A 23,189-nucleotide genomic window follows, 5' to 3' on the forward strand; every position below is an offset into this window, starting at 1 on the left:
CTCTTTTAACATTCTGTCATGTCATTCTGTCTGTGTTTTGCTTAAGTTTACCTAAATTTGAGCTTAATTTTGTCCTGCTTTTGCTTGCCCTCACTGTTTTGACTCTCTTGCTATAGATATTCCTGCTTTTGCTTTGTTTGTCAAAGCACTTTGTAAACTTTTGTTTTTAAAGGTGCTATATAAATAAAGTTATTATTATTATTATTATAGTCTGTCTCTTTATTATATTTTGGCTCATTTTATACTGCTTTGTGTTTTTATGTACTGTTTGCTTATTAAATAGGGGGGGTTGGACTCAATGGTGGCACGAGTAGAAGTGCACCATCATTGTCTTTGGCAGGTTGAACTTCTTCAGCTGCTGCTGGAAGTATCCTCTGATGTGCTGTCTTTATAAGGGAGCTGATGTTTAGCTCCCAGTTGAGGTCCTGGGTGATGGTAGTCCCCAGGAAGTGTAATAACTCCACGGTGTCGACTGGGGAGTCATACAGGGTGATGGGGGTGGGTGGAGCTGGGTTCTTCCTGAAGTCGTCAACCATCTCCACTGTCTTAAGAGCGTTGAGCTCTAGGTTGTTCAGCCTGCACGAGGTCACCAGCTGGTCAATCTCCCACCTGTAGGCGGACTCATCCTCGTCAGAGATGAGTCCAATGAGGGTGGTGTTGTCCGCGAACTTCAGGAGCTTGACGGACTGATGACTGGAGGTGCAGCTGTTGGTGTACAGGGAGAAGAGCAGAGGAGAAAGGGGGGTCCAGGAGTGTGTCTGTAATGGCCTTGAGGTGTGACAGCACAAGATGCTCAAAGGACTTCATTACCACAGAGGTCAGGGCGATGGGTCTGTAGTCATTAAGTCCTGTGGTCCTTGGCTTTTTGGGGACGGGAATGATGGTGGAGATCTTGAAGCAGGTTGGCACATGGCATGTCTCCAGTGAGGTGTTGAAGATGTGGGTGAACACCGGGAGACAGCAGGTCGGTGCAGGGCTTCAAGGTGGTCGGAGAGACAGAGTCTGGTCTGGCTACTTTGCAGGGGTTCTGCCTCTTAAAGAGCCTGTTGACATTCCTCTCCTGGATAGTGAGAGTAGTGGTGGGGGAGGAGGAGGGGGCCATAGGTGCGGGCAGTTGAGGGGGCGGCAGGCCACTGCTGAGGTGGGGGAGGTGATGCTGGTGGGTTGGAAGTGGTGGTCGCGGGGAATGGTGTATGGACTGTCCCATTGTCTTTCAAATCGACAGTAAAACTCGTTCAGATCGTTGGCTAGGTTCAGGTTGTTGACAGAGTAGGGGGGTTTAGGTTTGTAATTTGTAATCTGTCTGAGCCCCTTCCAGACAGAAGCAGAGTCATTGGCTGAGAACTGGTGTTGTAGTTTCTCAGCATACAGCCGATTTAGCTTCCCTCACCACCTTGCTTAACCTGTACTTTGACTCTTTAAACCTCTCCTAGTCCCCGCTCCTGAATGCCTCTTCCTTCAGCCGCCTCAGCTGTCTGAGTTTAGGACTAAACCAGGGTTTGTCATTGTTATACCTCACCGTAGTGCGTGATGGTATACAGCAGTCCTCATGGAAGCTGATGTATGATGTCACAGCCTCTGTATATGTCACGGGGTGACAGGAGCCGTCTGTAATTTTCATAAGCCATTATGGTTTATTATTGTGTGTATTTATGGTTTATATATTGTGTTTATGGTGTATTTCACTTTCTTTAATATGTGTGTTTTTCTTATATAGTGTGAAGCAGTTGCTGTGAATTATTGTTTTTGTGTAAACAGTGCTGTGGATTTATATTGTTTTTTTGCATGGACTTAAGAAAAGCCAATGTGGACATTATGGACAATAGCGCACGGTTCCGCCCCCCTTGTTTTCTCCTTCTGTCTGTTTCACAGTGATTGGCCTGCAATCAGTATCCGCCAATATAAAAAAGGTGGAATTCACCGGCTCAGGTCTCTTTCCTGGGTGTGTCAACCCTTACCTGCTTCTCCAGGCGTGCATCAGCTGTTCTGCAGTGTGGAAGACGAGTCAGTGAGCTGCCACGATACTATTGATGGGCCAGAGATCATGATTTTTAAAGGACAGAAAATCAGACTGAGATGGTTGTGTGAGTGGGCTGCTGGCTGCAGACGAGCCCGCTAGTAATTGGGACTGTTTGGTTTGTTTCCAGTGGCTTCGGATTGACAAGACGAGGAGCGTCAAGAGCAGCTGATACCACGCCAACGCCAACACCGAGCCACGGCACACAGGACGGACCCCTGCTTTTGGACTGAGTATAAAACTCCCATAGAGACAGGTGAACAGGGGCGTAGGGAAGACTTTTGAGGACTGGGTTTTTTTCCCATTTTAAATTCACCACTTTATTTTATTATTTTATTCTTCTGTTTTTAATCTGTTGAGTACTGGCCAGTATTTGTATTGGGTTTTTATTAGTATTTTAAACATTCTATTCTTGTACTTAAATAATTTTTTTCCTGGGGCAATAAAATAATTTGTTGTACCTAAACTCTGCCCTCTTGCGTCTGTGTTGGTGTGGCCCAGGGATTTATATATCTGGTACAACTTTGTGACATGTACTCATCCAGACTATTGGTGGTGGTCCTGAAAACATCCCAGTCAGTAGTGTCCAAACACGCCTGAAGATCCTCCACTGCATCACTGCTCCACTTCTTAGATGACCTCATAACAGGTTTACAGAGCTTTAACTTCTGCCTGTATGAGGGAATGAGGTGGACGGTGGCGTGGTCAGAGTGGCCCAGTGCAGCACGGGGGATGGCGTGATAGGCATTGTTGATGGTTGTGTACAGTGATCCAGGATATTCTTCTCTCTGGTCAGACATTTTATAAACTTTGTATTTGGGGAGTTCATGGGTGAGGTTACCTTTGTTAAAGTCGAAAAGGACAATAACTAAGGAGTCTTAGTAAGTCCGCTCCACACACAGTATCTGGCTGGCAAGCATGCGCTGTGCCTCCTGCACGTTGGCCTGCGGTGGGATGTAAACACCGACCAGAATCAATGAAGCAAACTCACGGGGGGAATAAAAGGGTTTGCAGTTGATGAAGAACTACAAGATAAACAGGCCATGCTGACCTCCTGCTTGTACCTGGCTCACGAACAGTCCTTGCACATTGTCTCCCTCAAAGCGGCCCTCCAGAACACCGTCCCATGGGATACCTCCACCTGTCCGCGGCCTTCCTCCTCCTCCACACCCAGCCTCCAGACATCCTGGGCTGGTCCTCGCCTGAGCCTATCCAACCGCTTTGAGGCGCTAGCAGGCAACCCAGATCTCCGCCCGGTGCCAGGCCCCGCCGCTAGCTCTCTGCAGACGGCTGGTGGTGGTTGTGCAACGCCTGGCTCTGGAAAGACCGCTGTCCCCTCTCTGCCTGCGGCTACTGGTGCTTCGCCCTCGGGCTCAGGTGGCTCCACGTCTGGGGTAGCTGGTCCTACACCTGCGGCTGATGGCGTCCCCGCGGCTTCTCGCTCCGACGGCCCCGCGGTCCCCGGTGCCTCGGCGGCTGCTGGTGCGCCGTCTCCCCGCTCCAGCTGCCCTGCCTCTGGGATCATCGCGGCTGCCTCCACACTGGCAGCTGCCGGTGTCCCTGCGACTCGCTGCCCCGGCGGCCCAGTGCCCATGGGTGAAGTGGAGCCCTCCTCCCCGTCAGCACCCGCCGGTGCCCAGAGTGGCTCTGCTGCGGTCCTGGATCGCCAGCTCTCCTCCATGACAACTACCTCTGCTTCACGTCGCAAATTCCTGAAGGTAGCCGTCCTCAGATGTTCTGGAGGCCTCCTCCATGCCGGCAGACTCTCCTCCTCCTGGGGCCGAGCTGATCCACTGCAACACCTGTCTGGCCGTGCACGGTCACCGATCCCGTGGCCAGCGCACAACCCGGACGCTGGTTCGCCACCATCAAACCCGGCAAAAACCCTTCCTCGCCCGCTCTTCCCTCCAACCACCCTGATCATCGGAGACTCCATCCCAAGAAATATCCACTTCTTCAATGCCACCACCTGTTGTTTCCCCGGAGCCACAGTTCCGGAAATCCTGGGAAAACTCCCTGGGCTGCTGCAGTCACTCCCAACCTCCTTTACCCACATTGTGGTGCACATAGGGACCAACAACCTGGCTCAGGGTACCTCTGAGCTGACCAAAAGTGCTTTCACCTCCCTCCTGGACCTCCTACGCACTTGTGGAAAGTCTGTTTTTATCTCCGGTCCCATTCCCACACTTGGTCGCGGGGACGCGCGCTTCTCCAGACTGCTCCTGCTGAATACCTGGCTCATGCCTGCCTGCTACGCTCGAGGCTTCAACTTCGTGGACAATTTTAATCTTTTCTGGAACCGTCCCTCTTTCATTAAGCACGATGGCATTCACCCTACCACCCTGGGAAGCCACACACTGGCAGCCAATATTCAGCATGCTGTACATCACGTACCATGTGCATGACTATTTCCATCACACGCCCCCTCCACTGACACTCTTCCTGTCCCCGTGCAAATAGCAGCACAGAGCACAGCCCAGCTCACCAGCGCCCCCATCCGACCATATCTATCATTAACCCTCCCACCTGAGACATTCCCCATACAGTCCATCATAAAGCACAGACCACCCCGCCCTTACCGTACTAAGACTGTGAAAAACAAAAACTTATGCCCTATCTTCTGCATTCCTGCCACCCCTCATGCTACTCAAACCCAACATCACCTGAAACTGGCTCTACTCAACACCCGCTCACTGACCAACAAAAGTGCCATCCTACATGAATTCATCACTGACAATAAACTGGACTTCCTCTGCCTCATCCGCCGTATCCCCCTCAATTCTCCTGCTTGGGGACTTCAATATCCACATTGATAATCCAAACTGCAAAAGTGCAATAGATCTCCTGGAGCTGCTCCACTGCCTTCACTTCACCCAGCATGTCAACTTCCCCACCCACTATTGCGGCCACATCCTGGATCTAGTCTGCTCTGTCTAGTATGCCGGTCTCACCCTCCACCAACTCTCCAGTACCAACCTCCACATCTCGGATCACCTGACCATCACTGCGGACTTCAAGACCCTACTCCCTCCCCCAAAACTCACACGCAACATATCCTTCAGAAATATCAAGTCCATCACTCCCTCAGCTTTCACTGACTCACTCGCAAACACGCTGTCCGCATCCACCACCCCGCTGACCCCAAACGCCTCTGACCTGGTCACCCACTACAACAACATACTGTCCCTCTGCCTCGAAAAACTGGCTCCCTTAAAAACCAAAACTGTCTCATTCAGTCATTCACCTCCCTGATATACTCTGGAACTCCGCCACATGAAAACCCTTGCGCCAGTTTAAAAGACTTTACAAAAAAAAAACAGTCTCACAGTCCATCTCCATGCCTATACGGACCACCTTTCAAACTACAAAGATGCCCTCACTGCCGCCCGGTCCAACTACTACTCACAACTCATTCGCTCTGGCTCCAATAACCCCAGACTCTCTTTTCCACCGTCAATAAACTCCTCAAACCCTGCGACAACACCCTCTCTTCCATCATAACTGACAAATGCAACTCCTTTCTGGCATTTTTTCAATCAAAGATCGAAACCATTTACACTCAACTCCCCCCTGGAACTCCTCCCCATCATCTCCAAGATGAACAGCTCCACCTCCGTCCTGGACCCCATACCATCCTCCATCATCAAAGTCTGCCTCCCAACAATCTCCCCACTCATCACTACCATCATTAACTCCTCCCTAACCTCTTGCTCTGTCCCTCTATCCCTGAAACTGGCTGCTGTCACCCCCATCCTCAAAAAACCCGGCCTGGACCCTGACGTCATCTCAAATTTCCATCCCATCTCGAACCTTCCCTTTCTGTCAAAATTCTGGAACGTGTTGTCGCCTTCCAAATCAAGACCCACCTCCACTCTCATGAACTATATGAACCATTTCAATTCAGATTCCGCCCTCAACACAGTACCGAAACCGTTCTCCTCAAAATCACTAATGACCTCCTCCTCTCTGCCGACTCTGGCCACCTCAGCATACTCATCCTCCTTGACCTCACTGCTGCCTTTGACACCATCAACCACACCACTCTGCTATCCCGCCTACAAACTTCCCTCAACATCACTGGCTCTGCTCTCTCCTGGCTCAAATCATACCTCACCGACAGACATCAGTTCATCCATGTCAACAACTGCATCTCCTCCACCATCCCCCTGCTTCAAGGTGTCCCTCAGGGCTCGGTGCTTGGTCCTCTCCTCTTCATCATCTACTTACTCCCCCCTTGGTTCTATCATTTGTCGTCATGGTCTCCATTTCCACTGCTACGCTGACGACATCCAAATCTACATCTCCATAAAATCCATCACCCCGGCCACCCGCTCTACCCTCACCAACTGTCTGACTGAACTCCAATTATAGCTGAAAACCAACTTCCTCAAACTGAACTGTGACAAATCTGAAATAATACTCGGCCCAAAATCCCTCTCTACATCAACACAAAACTTCACCCTCAGCATCGACAACACCACCCTCTCTCCCTCCCCATTCATCCGCAACCTTGGTATCATCTTCGACAATAACCTCTCATTTGAACATCACATCAGCCGCCTCGCCCAAACTGCCTTCTTTCACCTCAGAAATATTGCCCGTCTCCGTCCATTACTCTCCTTCTCTGCCGCTGAAACTCTCATCCATGCTTTCATCACCTCAAGGCTCGACTACTGCAACAGTGTCCGCTATGGCTCATCATCCAAAGTCCTCAACAAACTCCAGTACATCCAGAACTCTGCTGCCCGCCTCCTCACCAACACCCGCTCCCGTGAACATATAACCCCTGTCCTGCAAAACCTACACTGGCTCCCTGTCCTGTACAGAATCAGCTTCAAGATCCTCCTCCTCACCCACAAAGCCCTCCACAGCCAGGCCCCCTCCTACCTCACAGACATGCTCCGCCACCACACTCCCTCCCGCAACCTTCGATCATCCGACAAAAATCTCCTCTCGCCTCCACACAGGACCAAGCACCGAACCTGGGGCAACAGAGCCTTCTCCATAGCCGCCCACTCCCTCTGGAACACCCTCCCTATACACATCCGTGACTATCCAAATCCATCCACCTTCATATCACTCCTTAAAACCCACCTTTTCAAATCTGCTTTTAACCTTTAAACATTAGCTTTTCGTTCTCTGTTTCTCATGTACCCCCCCTTTTTTTTCTTTTTTCTATGTTTTGCTCTATGTTTTTGCACCTTGTTGTTGTTTATCGTCCTTGTCTTCTGTTTATCTCTTCGCACTTATATGTATGTACTTCTTTTCTTTGTTTAAATGTAAAGCGTCTTTGAGAGCTGTAAAAGCACTATATAAATAAAATGTATTATTATTATTATTATTATGATTATTATTATTATTAAGAAAGATTCCTGATCAGGAGAGCAGTGCTGTTGGATCACTGTCACGTCATTACACCAGCCACTGTTAGTGTAAAAACAGATACCTCCACCTTTAGTTTTACCGGAAAGTTCTGTGTCACGATCCGCTCTGAAGAGTGGGAAGCCTGCCAGCTGCAGTGCAGAGTCCAGTATCGATCTACACAGCCACGTACACAGCACAAAACTGCAGATGTAGAAAAGTCCCTGTTTTTCACTATCAGTAGCTGAAGTTCATCCAGGTTGTTGGCCAGCGAACGCACGCTGGAGAGAAATATACCTGGCAGCGGTGTACCGTGTCCGCGTTGGCGGAGACGCACAAGCGCACTGGCACGTTTCCCCCTACTCCGGTGTTTCACTGCACGAGCAAAGGTAAGGGCACCTTTGGCCAAAAAGCCCAGTAAATCCACCGAAGGCTCAAGAAAAGTGGGAATTTTTTTTTTTAAAAATCAGCTGGAGTAGTTCCCCTGATGTTCATAAGCTCATCTCTGGTGAAAGAGATTCGGGAACTGACGCAAAAAAAAACAGGGTTTACAAACAAAACAAGGCAAAACAATGCGCACCAAAACACAGAGGCAGCCTTCCGTGGCGCCATTTTGATGTCATGAAGATGCAGCAATGTGGCTAATTGATGTGTTTTTAATAGTTTTTGGACAACAATGGACACTGAGGAATAAGATATTCTTGGCTTTGATACACACACAATACTTGATAGTTTCAATATCACTGGACTGTCTAATGCTTCAAAAGAGAGTCATGTGCTGTTGGTACAGTATAACTAAATGGGAGATCAGGAGCATAATGTGGATCTTACCTTTCAAACAGGTATCGGATAAGTAGGAAGACAATTGCGTAGGGGACAGTGACATAGAGATGTGAGGCTTTGGCATAGACCCGGCCCTCCCTGTCTTCAAGGTCAGCCCACGTCAGGTTCACAGGCAGCCAGATTCTGTCCCACCAAAACCACTCATGCAGCGCGTCAAACATCCCTCCACCCTAACAGGGTCATTAAGTCACACAAACACAAGAAGTTAGGATATATAGTAATATCAATATATGGTACATGCTTTACTGTGTCGCTAATAGGTGGTGAATGGATCTAAAGATTCCAAGGAATCAGCCGTTCAGCAAGGTCAATTTCCATTTGGAAGTTCCTTTCAATATTGCCATGGAGCCTGGTCTCATAGGAAATATGAACTTATTTGCACCACAAATAAGTGCAGTTTGTTGGGGCGTCGGTGGCTTAGTGGTAGAGCAGGCGCCCCATGTGCAAGGCTGTTGCCGCAGCGGCCCGGGTTCGACTCCGGCCTGTGGCCCTTTGCTGCATGTCACTCCCTCTCTCTCTCTCCCCCTTTCACACTTGTCTGTCCTATACATTAAAGGCTAAAAATGCCCAAAAATATCTTTAAAAAAAATAAATAAGTGCAGTTCGTTAGTGTGATAGCTGTCAACAGCTCTCACACTATTGTTCTCTTTGTTCTCTATTAGTGTGAATGCTGACACAGCATTCATTAACATAGCATTCACATTATTATCAGTGTGAATGCTGACACAACATGTACACTATTGTTAATAGTGTGAATGCTGACAAGGCATTCATAGTATAATTATTATTTTAAAAAAATAAAACTAGAAACTAGAAAATGCCTTTCCTGCAGAAAATACAGTGTTAATGCTGACAGCTGAAATGTGTTTCAAATCATTGCTAGAAATGCAGAAATACGAAATGAACTGCTTGAAAAATCCTGAAGCCCAAATACACAGCACTGCAACAATCTGGAGTTGAAGCATTGACCTTGCAAGGTTTGTGGACACTGAGCAGCACAGTGTAAGATGCATTTTTCATTTTGTTATGCAATAACAGCTGCTGCTTTTGTACAACTTTTGTCTTCCTTGGGGAATTGTCAGGATCTGGTAGAAAAGTAAACTCGCTCAATTAGGGAATTGATCCTGAATCTCCCATCTGTCAGGCAGAGTTACTGTTCACACTGTCATTTAGTATACTTGTGTAATTTAAATCCACTGCAACATATTTAGCAAATAATAGTAAATGCTGTATTAACAAAATATCTGCCCTCAAATGCTGTGATTGAGAGCCATGATTGTTGCGGGTTGTGCTGGACTACATCAGCCCCAACCTTTCAGGAGCCTCTTAAAACCTAAGGCTGCTGGACATGGTTCTGTTAGCACCAGGCTAACCTGTTAAACTAAAACCAAAGATGGAATGTAAGGAATGAATAGGATGGAGAAAAATCTATGGGAAATGTAATCAAATTGAGCATAGTGTTAGTTCAAGCAGGACACAATATTAACCTCAGCTCAAATCCCAGCTTCATCAGTTGATCTCAAGCACCCCAATTAACTGATGGATCAGCTGATTGACTGAAAGGAGTCATCAGATAGATCACATCATTCGTTTTTGTGCAACCAATAGGCAAATCTCATTCAGGGCGCCCTGCTAAAGTTTGTTTGACAAAAGTGGTCCTAACTGAATTACTACACAACCAGGTTCAAATACTAAAATTATTGTTTAAGACTTCTCTGTAGACCCTTGGTTAAAATAGCAGGGATTTCTCTTAATTTTACTTTATATCAAGATAGGTTAAAAAACAATTTTATATGGTCCAGATTAGGATGATGTCATCAGTAATTTCCACAGAAATTGCTGCGTCACCAGGCATAGCAAGTGAAATGTTGTAAGCTCACCAGACTGGAGGGGAAGCATATCTCTATTAGAGAAACAGTCACAAACAGCCAAGTTCCATGATGTGACTACAATTAGAGATCTCTTTGGACATATGATCATTGCTTTGCAGAGAAATCAGCATCAGCAGTTGAAGATAAGAGAGAACACTTTGCATGCATCATTGATGAAATGAGCTTTATTCAGAAACTGAAAGGGGATAATAAGACTTTTGGAGAGATTGCTGGTTTTGTGCTTAACCTAGAAAACAGTCAGCAGATAAAGGTGTTTGATGCGCACTGGGAAACATCCATCAAGAATGCAAAGAGATGCCGTTGTGGTTCAGCATGACATCTGATGACAAAGGTATGCTTATAATAAATACAATAAATAAATGTTCATCATCTTGCTCTAATAAAATAGTTTAAATTTCTTGACAATTTGGCTCCTCACTGAAATCGATGAGAAATATCTTTCACTTATTCTACAGGTATGCTGATGCAAGGACCCCCAGCACCAGTGGCCCTTCTGGAAATGATGACCTGCAAGATTCCAGACTTGCAGCTCCAGGTATCTGATAAAGATGCCCTCTTGGCTGGTTAGAGGTGTTCTAGGCACATCCAACTGGTATGAGGCCAGGGCAGAGTCAGAACATGCTGGAGGGAATATATATCTTGTCTGGCCTGGGAGCACTAGGAAATCCCCCACGAGGAGCTGGACAGCAATTGCTGAGTGCTTTGCTCAGCCTGTTGCCCCCACAACCCAGGATAACCCACTGAAAATGGATGGATGGATGGATGGATGGATGGATGGATGGATGGATGGATGAATGGATGGATGGATGGATGGATGGATGGATGGATGCTTCCAGACTGCTAAGCATTACCAGCAAACCAAAGTGCATAAAAATGTAGAAGCTACAAACCTTTATGTAGAAGTTGTTCTGAAACTGGCGAACTAAAATGATAATAATGACAATGATGATGAATAAACAAAATGCAAATACTTGAGAATTGATATTTAGTGTGACAGTATGATGTCTGTGATGATGGTTATTGTTTAAACAAGCGAATGAAGGAGGTTAAACTTATTTGTTTTTGTCATTATGGTCTATTCAAATAAAGTGACCAATATTTTTTCATTCTTTGGATCAATGGTTGATGTAATTGAAGGTTGATACCTCTGACTACTGTAAGTTACCATTTGGGAAGGGTTGTCATGGTGAAATATCATCTAGAGACAGATTTTTTTCAAAATTCCAAACTAGAATTTGCCACCTTGGGTGGTCCCAGTTAATGCAAATTCTGCAGGATGTTCTGCAGGCAGATACTCTTGTATTTTACTGTCTCTCTCTTCTTCCCTTTTTCATCTTATTTTATTCACTTTATCACATATCATCATTAAATGCAACTATGGCATTCTTTAATAAGTGTGAATACTGACAGAATTTACACTACTGTTATCCAGATCTTTATTACTATTCTTTCACAGATTGTTGTCTATCCTCTCCTCCTCAACCTTCATGCGCCCATCCCAGACTAGTGTAAAAGGACAACCTCCTCCCTCACGTTAATCCCCTTCTTCAAACCCATTCATGCCTGGACAGCTTATAGGCAGGAAATCCTAGACCACACCCTTGAAATTCTTAGCCGCTGGTCTTCTACAGCATACCTCACAAACCAAACACGGTTTTGGGGGGACTCTGAATCAGAGGTTACAAGGAGAAGGCTCCCCCACTGACTGTCCCATCTCTGCCACTTCCCTCCCATGTTCTTGCCTTCAACTGACACCATCCATAATTGCACTTTTCCATCCATCTGTCCATGACCAAAAATTCTCACCTCATTCCTTCATTCCTCAGCCTTCACAACACAACGCAGCCACAGAAAAACAGAAACCAGAGATGCTGAGGCAGGACTCGTGGTAGGGGACAGAAGGCTGGTGTGTTTACCTGGAGTCGGATGAGGAGATTGGTCTGAATTATCACTGTTTCCAAGTAATTTTTCATGTTTCACCTGTTTCCATAGTTTTGATCTCTCTCATCAACATGATCACTCTGTACTGTAGTGGTTACAGCACATGCTGGTTGTCTGCTTTTGTGGGACTGGTGATTAGAGATTCAAATTGCAGACTAATCATTCATCAGCCTTTGATTCCACGGCCCTTGTACATCCCAGCCCATAGCAGCTCAAATGTGGGAAAAACCTGTTGAGCCATGGGGAACTTCTCTGCAGGCAAAGAGCAAATATGGCAGCCAGCAGTTCCAGTCCTTGCCAGTGTTAGATTTCAGGAGCATCTTCTTTAGCATTTGGTTGAATCTTTCAACAAGACCATCAGTCTGTGGGTGGTATAGTGTGGCCTTGATTGTTGAGATACCCAGTTGAGGACCCAGCTGCATCAACCTGTAGGTGAAGGTAGATCCCTGGTCTGTCAGGATCTTGTCTCGTATCCCCACTCCGGACAATAGTTGTACCAAAGCTCACAGAATAGTAGGGGGGTTAAGTCACACATAGTCACACATAACTAAGATTAGATAAAATTAGATAGAACTAGAAATTGCTGCAATACAATACAAACGAGTTGCAATACAAATTTAGAGCCGTGCAGATACGAAGTGTGCAATATACAAGGACAAAAATAATATAGCTGAAAAAGCTATATGGAAAATATAAAAACAATATAAGGCAAATGTAATACTAAACATAAAACTTATTTATTCATTTTTTTTATTTTATATACTTTATTAAAAAATATATATATATAACAGTAAGATGCAAAACACAAATACTAGCTAATAATAAGGTACAAATAATGTGGAATAAAAGATGATGAGACAATGACACTTGGAGGTTACCAGTATGGATGATGTATTGGTGACCACCACTGCTTCTCACCAGCAGGCCCACAATATCCATGCCAATGCTGTGGAATGGAGTGGAGATGACAGGGCGTGGCTTCAGAAAAGCTTGGTCAAACTTGGGGGTATTGCATGTTTCCTGACGTGTGGGGCATGTTGTGCAATATTTTTAAATGTCTGTGTACATGAAGGGCCAACAAAAGTTTGGACTGATGCGAAGAAATGTTTTGTGTCAGCCAAGGTGTCAAGCCCTAGGGATTGTGTGTGCAAAGTGCATGACAAGTGATCTACAACTAGCAGGGTGTATGTGGTCATCATTAACTACATAAAACACATCCTTATCGACAATGAACCTTTTCTTCCCCACACACCTTTCAAATGTATCCTCTGCCACCTGAGTAAACAAAGATTTTCGTTTCATCTTCCTTCTGCAGCACAGGTACCTTCCACATTTTATTGGACAGCAAACACTGTTTTTTCCAAGTTTTGTTGGCCTTAGCTGCTTGGATTGGTGATGGGATTTCTTGGCCCCTTAGTGCCACCCTTACACAGAATGATAAATGGACTGCATTTGTATAGTGCCTTTCTAGTCTTCCACTCAATGTACTTTTACACTACGTACACATATTAACCCATTCACACATTCACACACGTGTGGCCGAAGCTACTATACAAGGTGCCACCTGCTACTTAGTAACCATTCACACACACAGCCATTGGGAGCATCTTGCCCAAGGATACTTTGACATGGTGACTGGAGAAACCAGGGATTGAACTGTCGATCTCCTGACTAGTGGACAACCTGCTCTACCCCTGAACCACACCAGCTGTTGCCTGGGTGAAAGTGACTTGGACAAGAGACATTTACACTATAAATAAATTTCTTGTTTGAGAATATTCTAAACCAGGGGCCGTATTCACTAAGCTTCCTAGCACAAGAGTTGCTCTAGTGACGAAATTCTAAGAAAATTCTTGAACTGTGATGTTTTCTTAGAATTTAAAAAATGATCACAACACTAACATATTTGTAAAACTGGAAAAATATAACAGTGCAACAGTGATGACTTTTGAATGTCTCAACTTTCCATGAGAAGAGTGATCATACACACAACGACAACACTTTTAGTCTCATATTGTGATGTAGTTCATTTCATTTCCACTGGGTGTCCACACACCTTGCAGGCTCATAGGAGGGCGTGTCTGTGACAACCAATTACATCTGTTGAAAGTATGTGTCATACCTAGCAACGGGGTCAACCACACCTCTCACTAACATAAAAGTTTCTGTCCCTTCTTTGCTCACAGTTGCTCTGAGAACTTTCCTAAATCACTCCTAAGCTAGGACTCCTTACTAAAAAAAATTAAGGCTAAGTTAGGAGCTCTCTGAGAGTATTCTCAGACGTTTGTGAATACGGCCCCAGATGAATAGGAGGTAAAAATGTGTTTTGAATGAGTTTTGTCTAATTACTTTGTCATAAGAAAGACCCCTGAGATGTAACCTCCTCAATATTACTTGTGATCAAGAAACTAAATTAAATAACGTTTTCATTTTTCTTCATCCTATACATTTATCCTATAGACCCTTCTGGGGCCGATGTCACAATATATCAGTTTGTTTGCTGGAGGCAAAACATGACTCGCCACCACAGGTCTGTAGGCTACATAGGAGTCTTAAAATGTCTTGTTGTGTTATTAGGAGCCAGAATTAAAGGAGTCGTGGCTCAAAACTTAAAATTTGTTGCATACCAACCGCCTATGCCCATCAACAAAAACAAAGTCAATTATGGTTAAATGCAATAAGACATAAGGACTGGATGGAGGTGATCATCAAAAATGCTCCCATGTGCAGCACACACTTCATATCAGGTCAGGGGAAAAGTATTTACTGTTGTAGGGATGAATAATGTTACGTATATTAAGAGTTATCATGTCCACTTAATCAGAACTTGGGGAGGTATTAACAGGAATATTGGATCTCTCTGTAACACAAATTTTTTTGTGCATCAGCTAATATTAACATCGATAGGAGGAAACTGTTTCAGGGTCATCCTCCTTTGTAAGATTGGCATAGTAATCAACCACAAAGCTGGCCATCCCACCTTCAACAATGCTGTCAAGTTATCCATCCACTGAGTGAGAGTGTACAGGTCAACCAGTCAGGTCCCGTTAGTCAGTGTTTACTTTTTCAAGTAACACTCGCGGTCCCACCGAGTGGCCCGACATGGTGCGTTCATAAATTCAGTCTGACGCTCCACACTAAAATGAGAGCCCTGTTGATCGAAGTGACAGAGCTTTATATTTCTATATGAATTAATGAGTGGTTAAGTTAATCACACATTCACTCCACTTGGCGCTCTACTGCTCCATCTCCCCAGACAGTGGCGAGAGAGCATTCTGCCACTCTGAGAGTGTGGTGCTCTTGATAATTGATCGGTACATTCCAACAGCGCTCCAAATTTATGAACAGTCTAGTTTGTGCGAGAGTGTGCTCCCAACAAGCCAAGAGAACGCGCTAGCTAATACTAGTTAATGTCTGTGGAGGATTGTTTTGCCTCCAGCTAAGCCCCGACCACCAAAAAATGTCATACTGTTTACTAACAGTAAAAGGGTATATGTGATGCTGATGTGGTCCAGCACAACAATCATGGCTCTCAGTCACAGCTTTTGGAGGCGTAGATTTTGTGAAATTACTGCCACTGCAGCATTTACTATTTCAGTAGTGCAGTGGATTTAAATTCTGCATGGATGCAGAGAGGCAGACTGGAAGATTGATCCCATGACCAGGGCCTCAATTTCCCAACTGGGAGTGTTGAGTTTTCTACCACATCCTGATAAATCACCAAGAAAGACAAAAGTTATACAGAAGCAGCAATTGTTACTGCAATGTTGAACTCATCTTATAATAGTTTGCTGCTCAGTATCAACACACCTTGCAAAGTCAATGTTTCTCCTCCAGATTTCTGCTACAGATTGCAGTGCATTTGAGCTTGAGGATTTTTTAAGTATTTAATTTCATATTTTTGCAATTCCAGCATTTTTTGCAGGCATTGCAATTTCTAGTTCTTTATTATTATTTCACCATTTTTTGGGCATCTATCTACTCCGTACTTTTAATCTCAGAATTTCCATTTCAAATTTTATGTATTTTTTTTAAGACATTTGTGCTATTACTTTGTCTTTATTCTAACATATTTTGGTAATTTTATATAATTTTTTTCAAGTGTGAAAATTTATAATGGTAGTCTATGGGAATGATGGTCAAATGTTTTCCTTCCAGCTTCATTCCAATACATGAATTGTTTTTTAAATTAAGTCTAAAATTTTGAAAATTCATAGCAAATCAGTCTTATGTGCTACAACTTTGTGACTTAGACCAAAATGTAGCCCAGGCTAAGGAGAATCTCCCTATGGTTTGAGCTGCAGGAATTATGAAGTCGGTCACCCTGTTTTTCTCAAAAACTTTAAAATTAATTAAACCCCCTAAGTCTCCTCCCACATCTTTCCTTTAATTGACACCAAACTTGCTACACAGCATCTTCAGACTGTCCCTCACAAACCATCCAGATGGATTTTTGAAATACTAAAAACTGAGCCCACAGTGCATCACATGTAAACAATACTGTGAACAGCTACTGCAAATTAAATAAATAATTCTCCTACATTCATAAAAAAAAGAAAAGACCAAATGTTGATTGGCATGGGTAAAATCAGTGTGGTGAATTTCAAAACTATATCTCAAAAATAAATTTTTGAGAATATCCTCATGCACACTAATACAGTCAATGGAAACAAGATCATCTTCAAACATCAGTTTGGCAATTATGGAGCAATCAATCTTTGTAAATATAACAAAACATACATTCTCTATGATGTCTAGATGATGTGCAAAAATTCTAAGAATTTTGTCTTGTAAACTAAATTTTTGACATTAGTTTAAAATCTGTCTTTACTGCAACCCTGGTGATTGCCTCAGTCATAGTGTAAAGCAAATCTGCGGCTTCTCACTTGGCAGGTAGCTTAACAAAATCAAAACTTGCCTTTGGTGTCTAAGATTGTGAGTTTGAGACCCAGGTGATACAACACCAGTGTTTTATATCTACTCAGGTGCTGTGCTGTATGGGTTAGTGATGCAGAATTTTTAATTTAAGAATTAAATTTAAATAGTTATGGTGTGGGCAGTTCTGTAAACAGCCCCTCCTGTATTTCTGATTTGTCTTCTCCCTCCTGCTTTTTGCATCTTTCTTCACTCCCTTCTTTTTCTTCTTGGTCCTCAAAATATGCGTCCTGCGCAGCAGCTATGGTTAGTACCAGAGCTTTGGCCCTGCACTTGTATAGAGCCTTTCTAGACTTTTAACCACACAAAGCACTTTTAACACTACATGTCACATTCAGCCATTCATACGCACATTCACACACTGGTGGCCGAGGCTAGCATTGAAGGTGCCAACTGCTACTCAGCTTAAACACACTCATACAATGATGGAGCAGCCATCAGAAGCAATTTGGGGTTCAGTATCTTGCCAAAGGATATTTCAACATGCAAACCGGAGGAGCCGGGGATCAAACTCCCGATCCTCCGATTAGTGGACGACCAGCTCTGCTTCATAAGCAACAGCAATAAAATGTGAATTTGTGCTCTGCTTTTCAGGGACTTTCCAGCTGGTGCTGTGTTTAAGCCTTGGTAATGGTCAGCTTTTCCTGTTAGATAGCAAGGTGGTGTGTTTGATTACAGCTCACAGCAGTCCGCCATATTAAGGTGTGTGAGTTCAGGTGTGGTGTATCATGTACCATCATCCAATGTGACTCTCGTACTGTATAATCATAAATCATTTAGTATTTATATTGATATGCAGTTTTAAAAAAAACTCATCTTTTCATGGTAATGGTAAGTTAGTGGTGTATCAGAGTAGTCAACTGGTTTTAGATCTTTTCCATCCAAAGGTTATGAGTTCAAATCCTGCTGAGGGCATAGTAACTAAATACAACAAAGCTGTTTAGATGGGGATCCTGAATACATCTGTAGCAGTTAAAAAAATTTCGCCTGTAGGTGGTGCCAAAAGATTTTTAAAAATTGCAGCAGCGCTACATTTTCTTCAGGAAATGCACACTCTAGTTCTAAACAAGAAAACAAAGAAAAAGACAAGCATCAACAAGGACAGAGGGTGAACTCACACCAGTACAGAAGTAAGTAAGATTTGGAACACAAAGACAATAAAGATATCTGGCTGTCCAAAGTGACTGAGCTTATTAAACCCAGAATGTTGCAGATACACAGCATGGCACTGCTTCAGAGTGGGAAGCAGAGAAAACCTGGTGTATGTTCTGGATGAGCAGCTTTCAGTGAAGTATAAATGCTGCCATGTCTGGACCATATCATACACCCATATACCCATATCACCCATATCATACTTAGCCCTGTGTGTTCCTCTCTGTGAGGCAGTGTAATCTGCACATTAACACCCTTCAAAGATTCTTTTTAGTTCAGTAAGGCCCAGGCTGCTCTGCTGCAGGTCCCTCGTTATTGTCAAATGTATTATTTTGATTTCTTTTTTTTTTTATTGCTACCATGAAATGTGCCATTCCTTGGATAAAAATAAACAAGTCTTTGCACATAGGTCCAGTCCTATGTGACACTTTCTCAACTAAAATTCTGGGCTAATATCCTGATGGTGGCAGTTCAGCAACTTTCTAGTTTAAATCTTTGAAAATGCATAACAAAACAGTCGTACAAGCTATGACCTGCAGCTTCCATCACATAGCTGCCAACTCTCACGCATTCGCCGTGAGAATCACGCAATTGGTTGATTTCACACGGTCTCAAGCCACCTTACATAACTAGACTACAACATAACAACCTACAATGACGACTGACACCCTCCTGCTAATAAGAAGTGGAAGAAGAAATAATTAAAGTCTTGTATTTCTCACCTCCAGGTATGTTGGCATGTGTGTTGTGAAGTAGTCAGTCCATAGCTTTTAAATTTTACACTTAAGGTTGTTGGTAGCGTAGTGGGTAGTGCTGGCAGCCCATATGTAAAGGTTGCCTTGCTGCAGCTGTCAAGGGTTCGACTCAAGGGTTTGCAACAAATTTATTGCATGTCATTCCCCCACTCTCTTTCTCCACATTTCACTCTGTCCTATCCATTAAAGGCGAAAAAGCCCCAAAAAATAATCTTTAAAAAAACCCCAAAACTTTACATTTAGTTTCTTGTATGTGTTGTGAGAGCATGTAAAGGCATTTGGAGAGCTTTGTAAATGTCAAAAATGCTAAATTAGCAGCAAAGAGTACTTTATGTTAGCAGCTAAATTAAAATAGTAGCCTATTGCTGCAGTAGCCATCCTTTGAAGCAGCTGGGCAGAGCAAGCAGTAGATAGGCAAAAAATTCCACTGTCATAAATTTTGGGCGCTAACTGAGCATATGCTCATTGATGGACATATATAGCAGAATTGAACCATTATTTGTTTATGTGATTGAAACTTTGTGATTGGAATTGCACTTATGAGTTCATTTGGTAGTCACCACACTAAAATGATGTAAAACAAGGCAAATTAGAAACATGATTCATGACAAATGAGACAAATTCATATTAACATCGATCCAAATTAGTCTGCAGTTCGAAAGCGAGATTGAATAAGTAACTGATATATAGCAACAAGTAACCATGATAAAGTTTTTACTGGCCTCCATGCTACTTTCTACTGTTTACTGACCTGTTTTCCATCCTATCTGTGGTGCTAAAGGTGCCACTGCAGAGCCATGTACACAGTTCTGCCCAACTGGCTATGGGAAAGGAGTCTATAGCCTATTTTTAGCAATTTACCCATGTTAAAAACAAATATTTTGGTGGAAAAGGGACAGTGAGAAGTGAGAAATCAAAAAAATGGTACAGTAGTCTCATTAATGGTTGTTCCATGCTTGTTTTTGGATAAAAGCAAATACCTGTAATAATAGAACAAAAGTTTGCAGGTAATTAATGTGATCAGCCATCTTGCCATTTATTTGTTTACTTGTGTTGTGCTTTGTCCAACGCACTCCGTTAATGACACATCCATCCATCTGATCAAAGCTGGCAGAAACACAGGGTGGTTCACCAGAAAGCACCAAAGTTCCAAGTGTCCTGATCTGATCTGATCTAGTTCAAGGTCCAGAGCTACTCTGGTAGGTAAGTTGTAGATGTGAAGCCAACATGTGGTTTCTGACTTAGCTGGGAGCCTAACAGGATAATGATGTGCCCTTGGTGTATAAGGTTGTGAGATGGAGCCCTGTTAATGCCTTCTGAGACATTGTGTTCTTTGAATTACAGACACTTGATTTCTAAGATATTTTTAATTTTATAAGTTTTAAGTAGTTATTGTCCACGAAGATCTGCAGACTGACCCTCCTGTGTTTCTCATTTGTCTTCCCCCTCTTCCTTTTCGCATCTTGTTCCTCTTCCTGTTAAAAATGCCTGGCCCCAACTCAGCAGCTACAGTAAGAAATTATTACATCATACTGAGATGTAATAATTTAAGTGCAAACGTTTAACTATGAATTATTTTTAACAGAGATGGAGGTAAATTAATATTCCAGAAAGCAGATAGCAGTCAGAGATGCTACAGTTACTGTAGTGTACATAAAAGTCTATTTCCTGAACAAATATTGACCCAGTGATCCCCACCCTCATTCATTACCCTGCCTATTTTAACAGCTGCTCTCACACACAGACTGAGAGAGAGAGAGAGAGAGGGACATACTCTGCAAACCGACAAAGAAAGCCTAGGTTACAGCCTCACAACCAATCACAGTAGAAGCAGTTAATATTTGAGACAATGTGCATTCTGCTGGGAGGAACCCTCTCACGTGGGTAGTAAATGGGATGAAAAATGGCACTGTATGGGATTGTTCACAGGTTCAATATTGGCCCCATGCCAACTGCCCACATGGTTTTACCCAAGTGGTCTCCAGTAGAGATATCCAATTTTTCAGCCTATTTACTACACACATGGGCCCCACATACAAACTTTCACTGGGTCTTACTGATGGCCATTGGACTGTGCTGCCCAGAGAAAGACACACAACCCTAGTGCATATACAGTTGTGACGTCCCTTCTTGTGGGGGCTCTGTCCCAAAAGCTTCTGTGACTTAATACAATTGCTCAGCGTTTTTCTGTTTTGATTCCAATAACTGTAGCTAATTCTCCTGGGTTCTACAGATAAAGTATAAGTACACAGTAAATAAAAGTCAGCACCGCTTACAGGCAACTCACAATCACCAGACAGCATGGAACAGTTACTTCAATACTGACATTAACTTGTAAAAATTAAAATAATATAACTAAGAAAGCATTGCAGACAACATTAGATACAACACAGAAGACAGACACAAACAAGCTCAGTGCAAATAAGTAAAATTTTAAATCAGTACAATCATAATTATGACAATTATCCTCATATTAGGTGAACCATGACATACTGTTGGATAAGGTTAAAGGGAAATTTCGGTTTATTTCAACTTGTCTCCTATTGTCCTAAATTTGTTTCAAGTGACGAGTGACATAAAAATAATAGTTAGCATGTTAGCCGTTAGCCTAGATACAGCCGGGGCGCATAGTAGCGTCAGACCTGTTAAAACGTAAGTGAACAGGCAACCTTCAAGTGCAAAGTTAGTCCACTAAACAAGCTTTTTTTCCACAAAGACCGCCTCATATCGTTAGGATAAATGTCAGAGAAAGCGCGGCCGAAATATATCTCGCGAGCTCTAGATAAAGCCCAGCTGGATACTAGAGGTGTCTCGTCCTCGGTCACATCCAGACCTTGAAAATAAGGCCACGCTTTGGAAAGCAGAGCTAAATGGTAAACAAACATGGCACCACACCGGTAAGGTAAGACAACACGTTTACATGTCGTTTTCTATATGTTCTTTGACATTTATCCTAACGATATGAGGCGGTCTTTGTGGAGAAAAAGCTTGTTTAGTGGACTAACTTGAAGGTTGCCCGTTCACTTACGTTTTAACAGGTCTGACGCTACTATGCGCCCCGGCTGTATCTAGGCTAACGGCTAACATGCTAACTATTATTTTTATGTCACTAGTCACTTGAAACAAATTTAGGACGATAGGAGACAGGTTGAAATAAACCGAAATTTCCCTTTAAGTTGCAAGGCTGGAATTTCACTTGTTGGTTTTACTTCAAATGTAAATGTAATTTTTGTATAAATATTGAATTACGGGTTTTTTTTTTCTTCTGGTAAGTAAGTGAGTAAGTAGTATCTTGCATTCTCATTTAGCAAGTATAAAAATCTTGTCTTTGGCTCATAATCCTGCATATGCAGTCACATTTGGAGTACTATGACTCACATACCCCTTTTCCACCAAAATTAGGATGTGCACTTGGATTTCTTAAATACGCCAAAACTCGCTAAAAACAGTCAGCAAACTCTTTTTCCGTTTCCAGTAGACTAAAGCTGTGTACACGGCTCTGCAGCAGACGACCATGCCTTTCTGTTTTGTTTTGTTTTTTACTGGTGTGTCACGTTAGACGTCACAGCTGACCAGAAAACAGGTTAGTAAAATGACAAATGACTCTGCAGTAGTCATGGGTATTTATTGGCTCTGATCGGCATAGATGATGAACATGCCACCACAAAATACTTTCCTTCACCGCCCAAGCAGCACTCAAATATTGTTCCAAATTAGACTGCAGTGAATTTGAAGGAGAGACTGAATAAGTAAGATGTTTAAAAAGAAGTAACCACTGTAAAGTTTTCATAGGCCTCCATGGTGCTTTCTGTTGATAACTAACCTCTTCCCAGTCTGTCCATGATGCTGAACATAAAACATCAAATAATAATAATACTAATAATAATAATAATAATAATAATAATAATACATTGGAGTTATATAGCACTTTTCTGGAAAAACAAAACAAAAGAATACAAAACAAACAAAAAACAAAACAAAAATGAAATTATCCATAAAAAGGGAAACAATGCAGAGAGGGAGAAGAACAGTTTTTTAGAGGTTATGCAGTTTTGAAGAGGTGTGTTTTGAAGGATTTCTTGAGGGTGGAGAGTGAGGGGGTGTCTTTGATATCTTTAGGGAGAAAGTTCCAGAGGGTGGGAGCAGCAATGGAGAAAGCCCTGACCCCCCAGGTGCGGTGTTTAGTCCTAGTGGTTGGAGACAGGAAGGTGGCATCAGCAGACCTGAGGGTGTGGGAGGGAGTGTGCCGGCTGAGGAGCTCAGACAGGTAGGGGAAGCCAGGTTGTGAAGGGC

General features: G+C 43.3%; 1 protein-coding gene across 1 annotated transcript in view; it reads right to left on the minus strand.

Moving 5' to 3' along the window:
• cers3a (ceramide synthase 3a) overlaps nt 1-23,189 on the minus strand; it is a 109,240-nt gene that overhangs the window by 69,774 nt on the left and 16,277 nt on the right. The window contains 1 exon segment of the mRNA XM_050041304.1: nt 8,210-8,391. Within this exon segment, the coding sequence (XP_049897261.1) occupies nt 8,210-8,382 (173 nt within the window). The 5' untranslated portion in view covers nt 8,383-8,391.

The sequence above is a fragment of the Epinephelus moara genome, chromosome 1, assembly GCF_006386435.1.
Source record: "Epinephelus moara isolate mb chromosome 1, YSFRI_EMoa_1.0, whole genome shotgun sequence".
Taxonomy (NCBI): Eukaryota; Metazoa; Chordata; class Actinopteri; order Perciformes; family Serranidae; genus Epinephelus; species Epinephelus moara.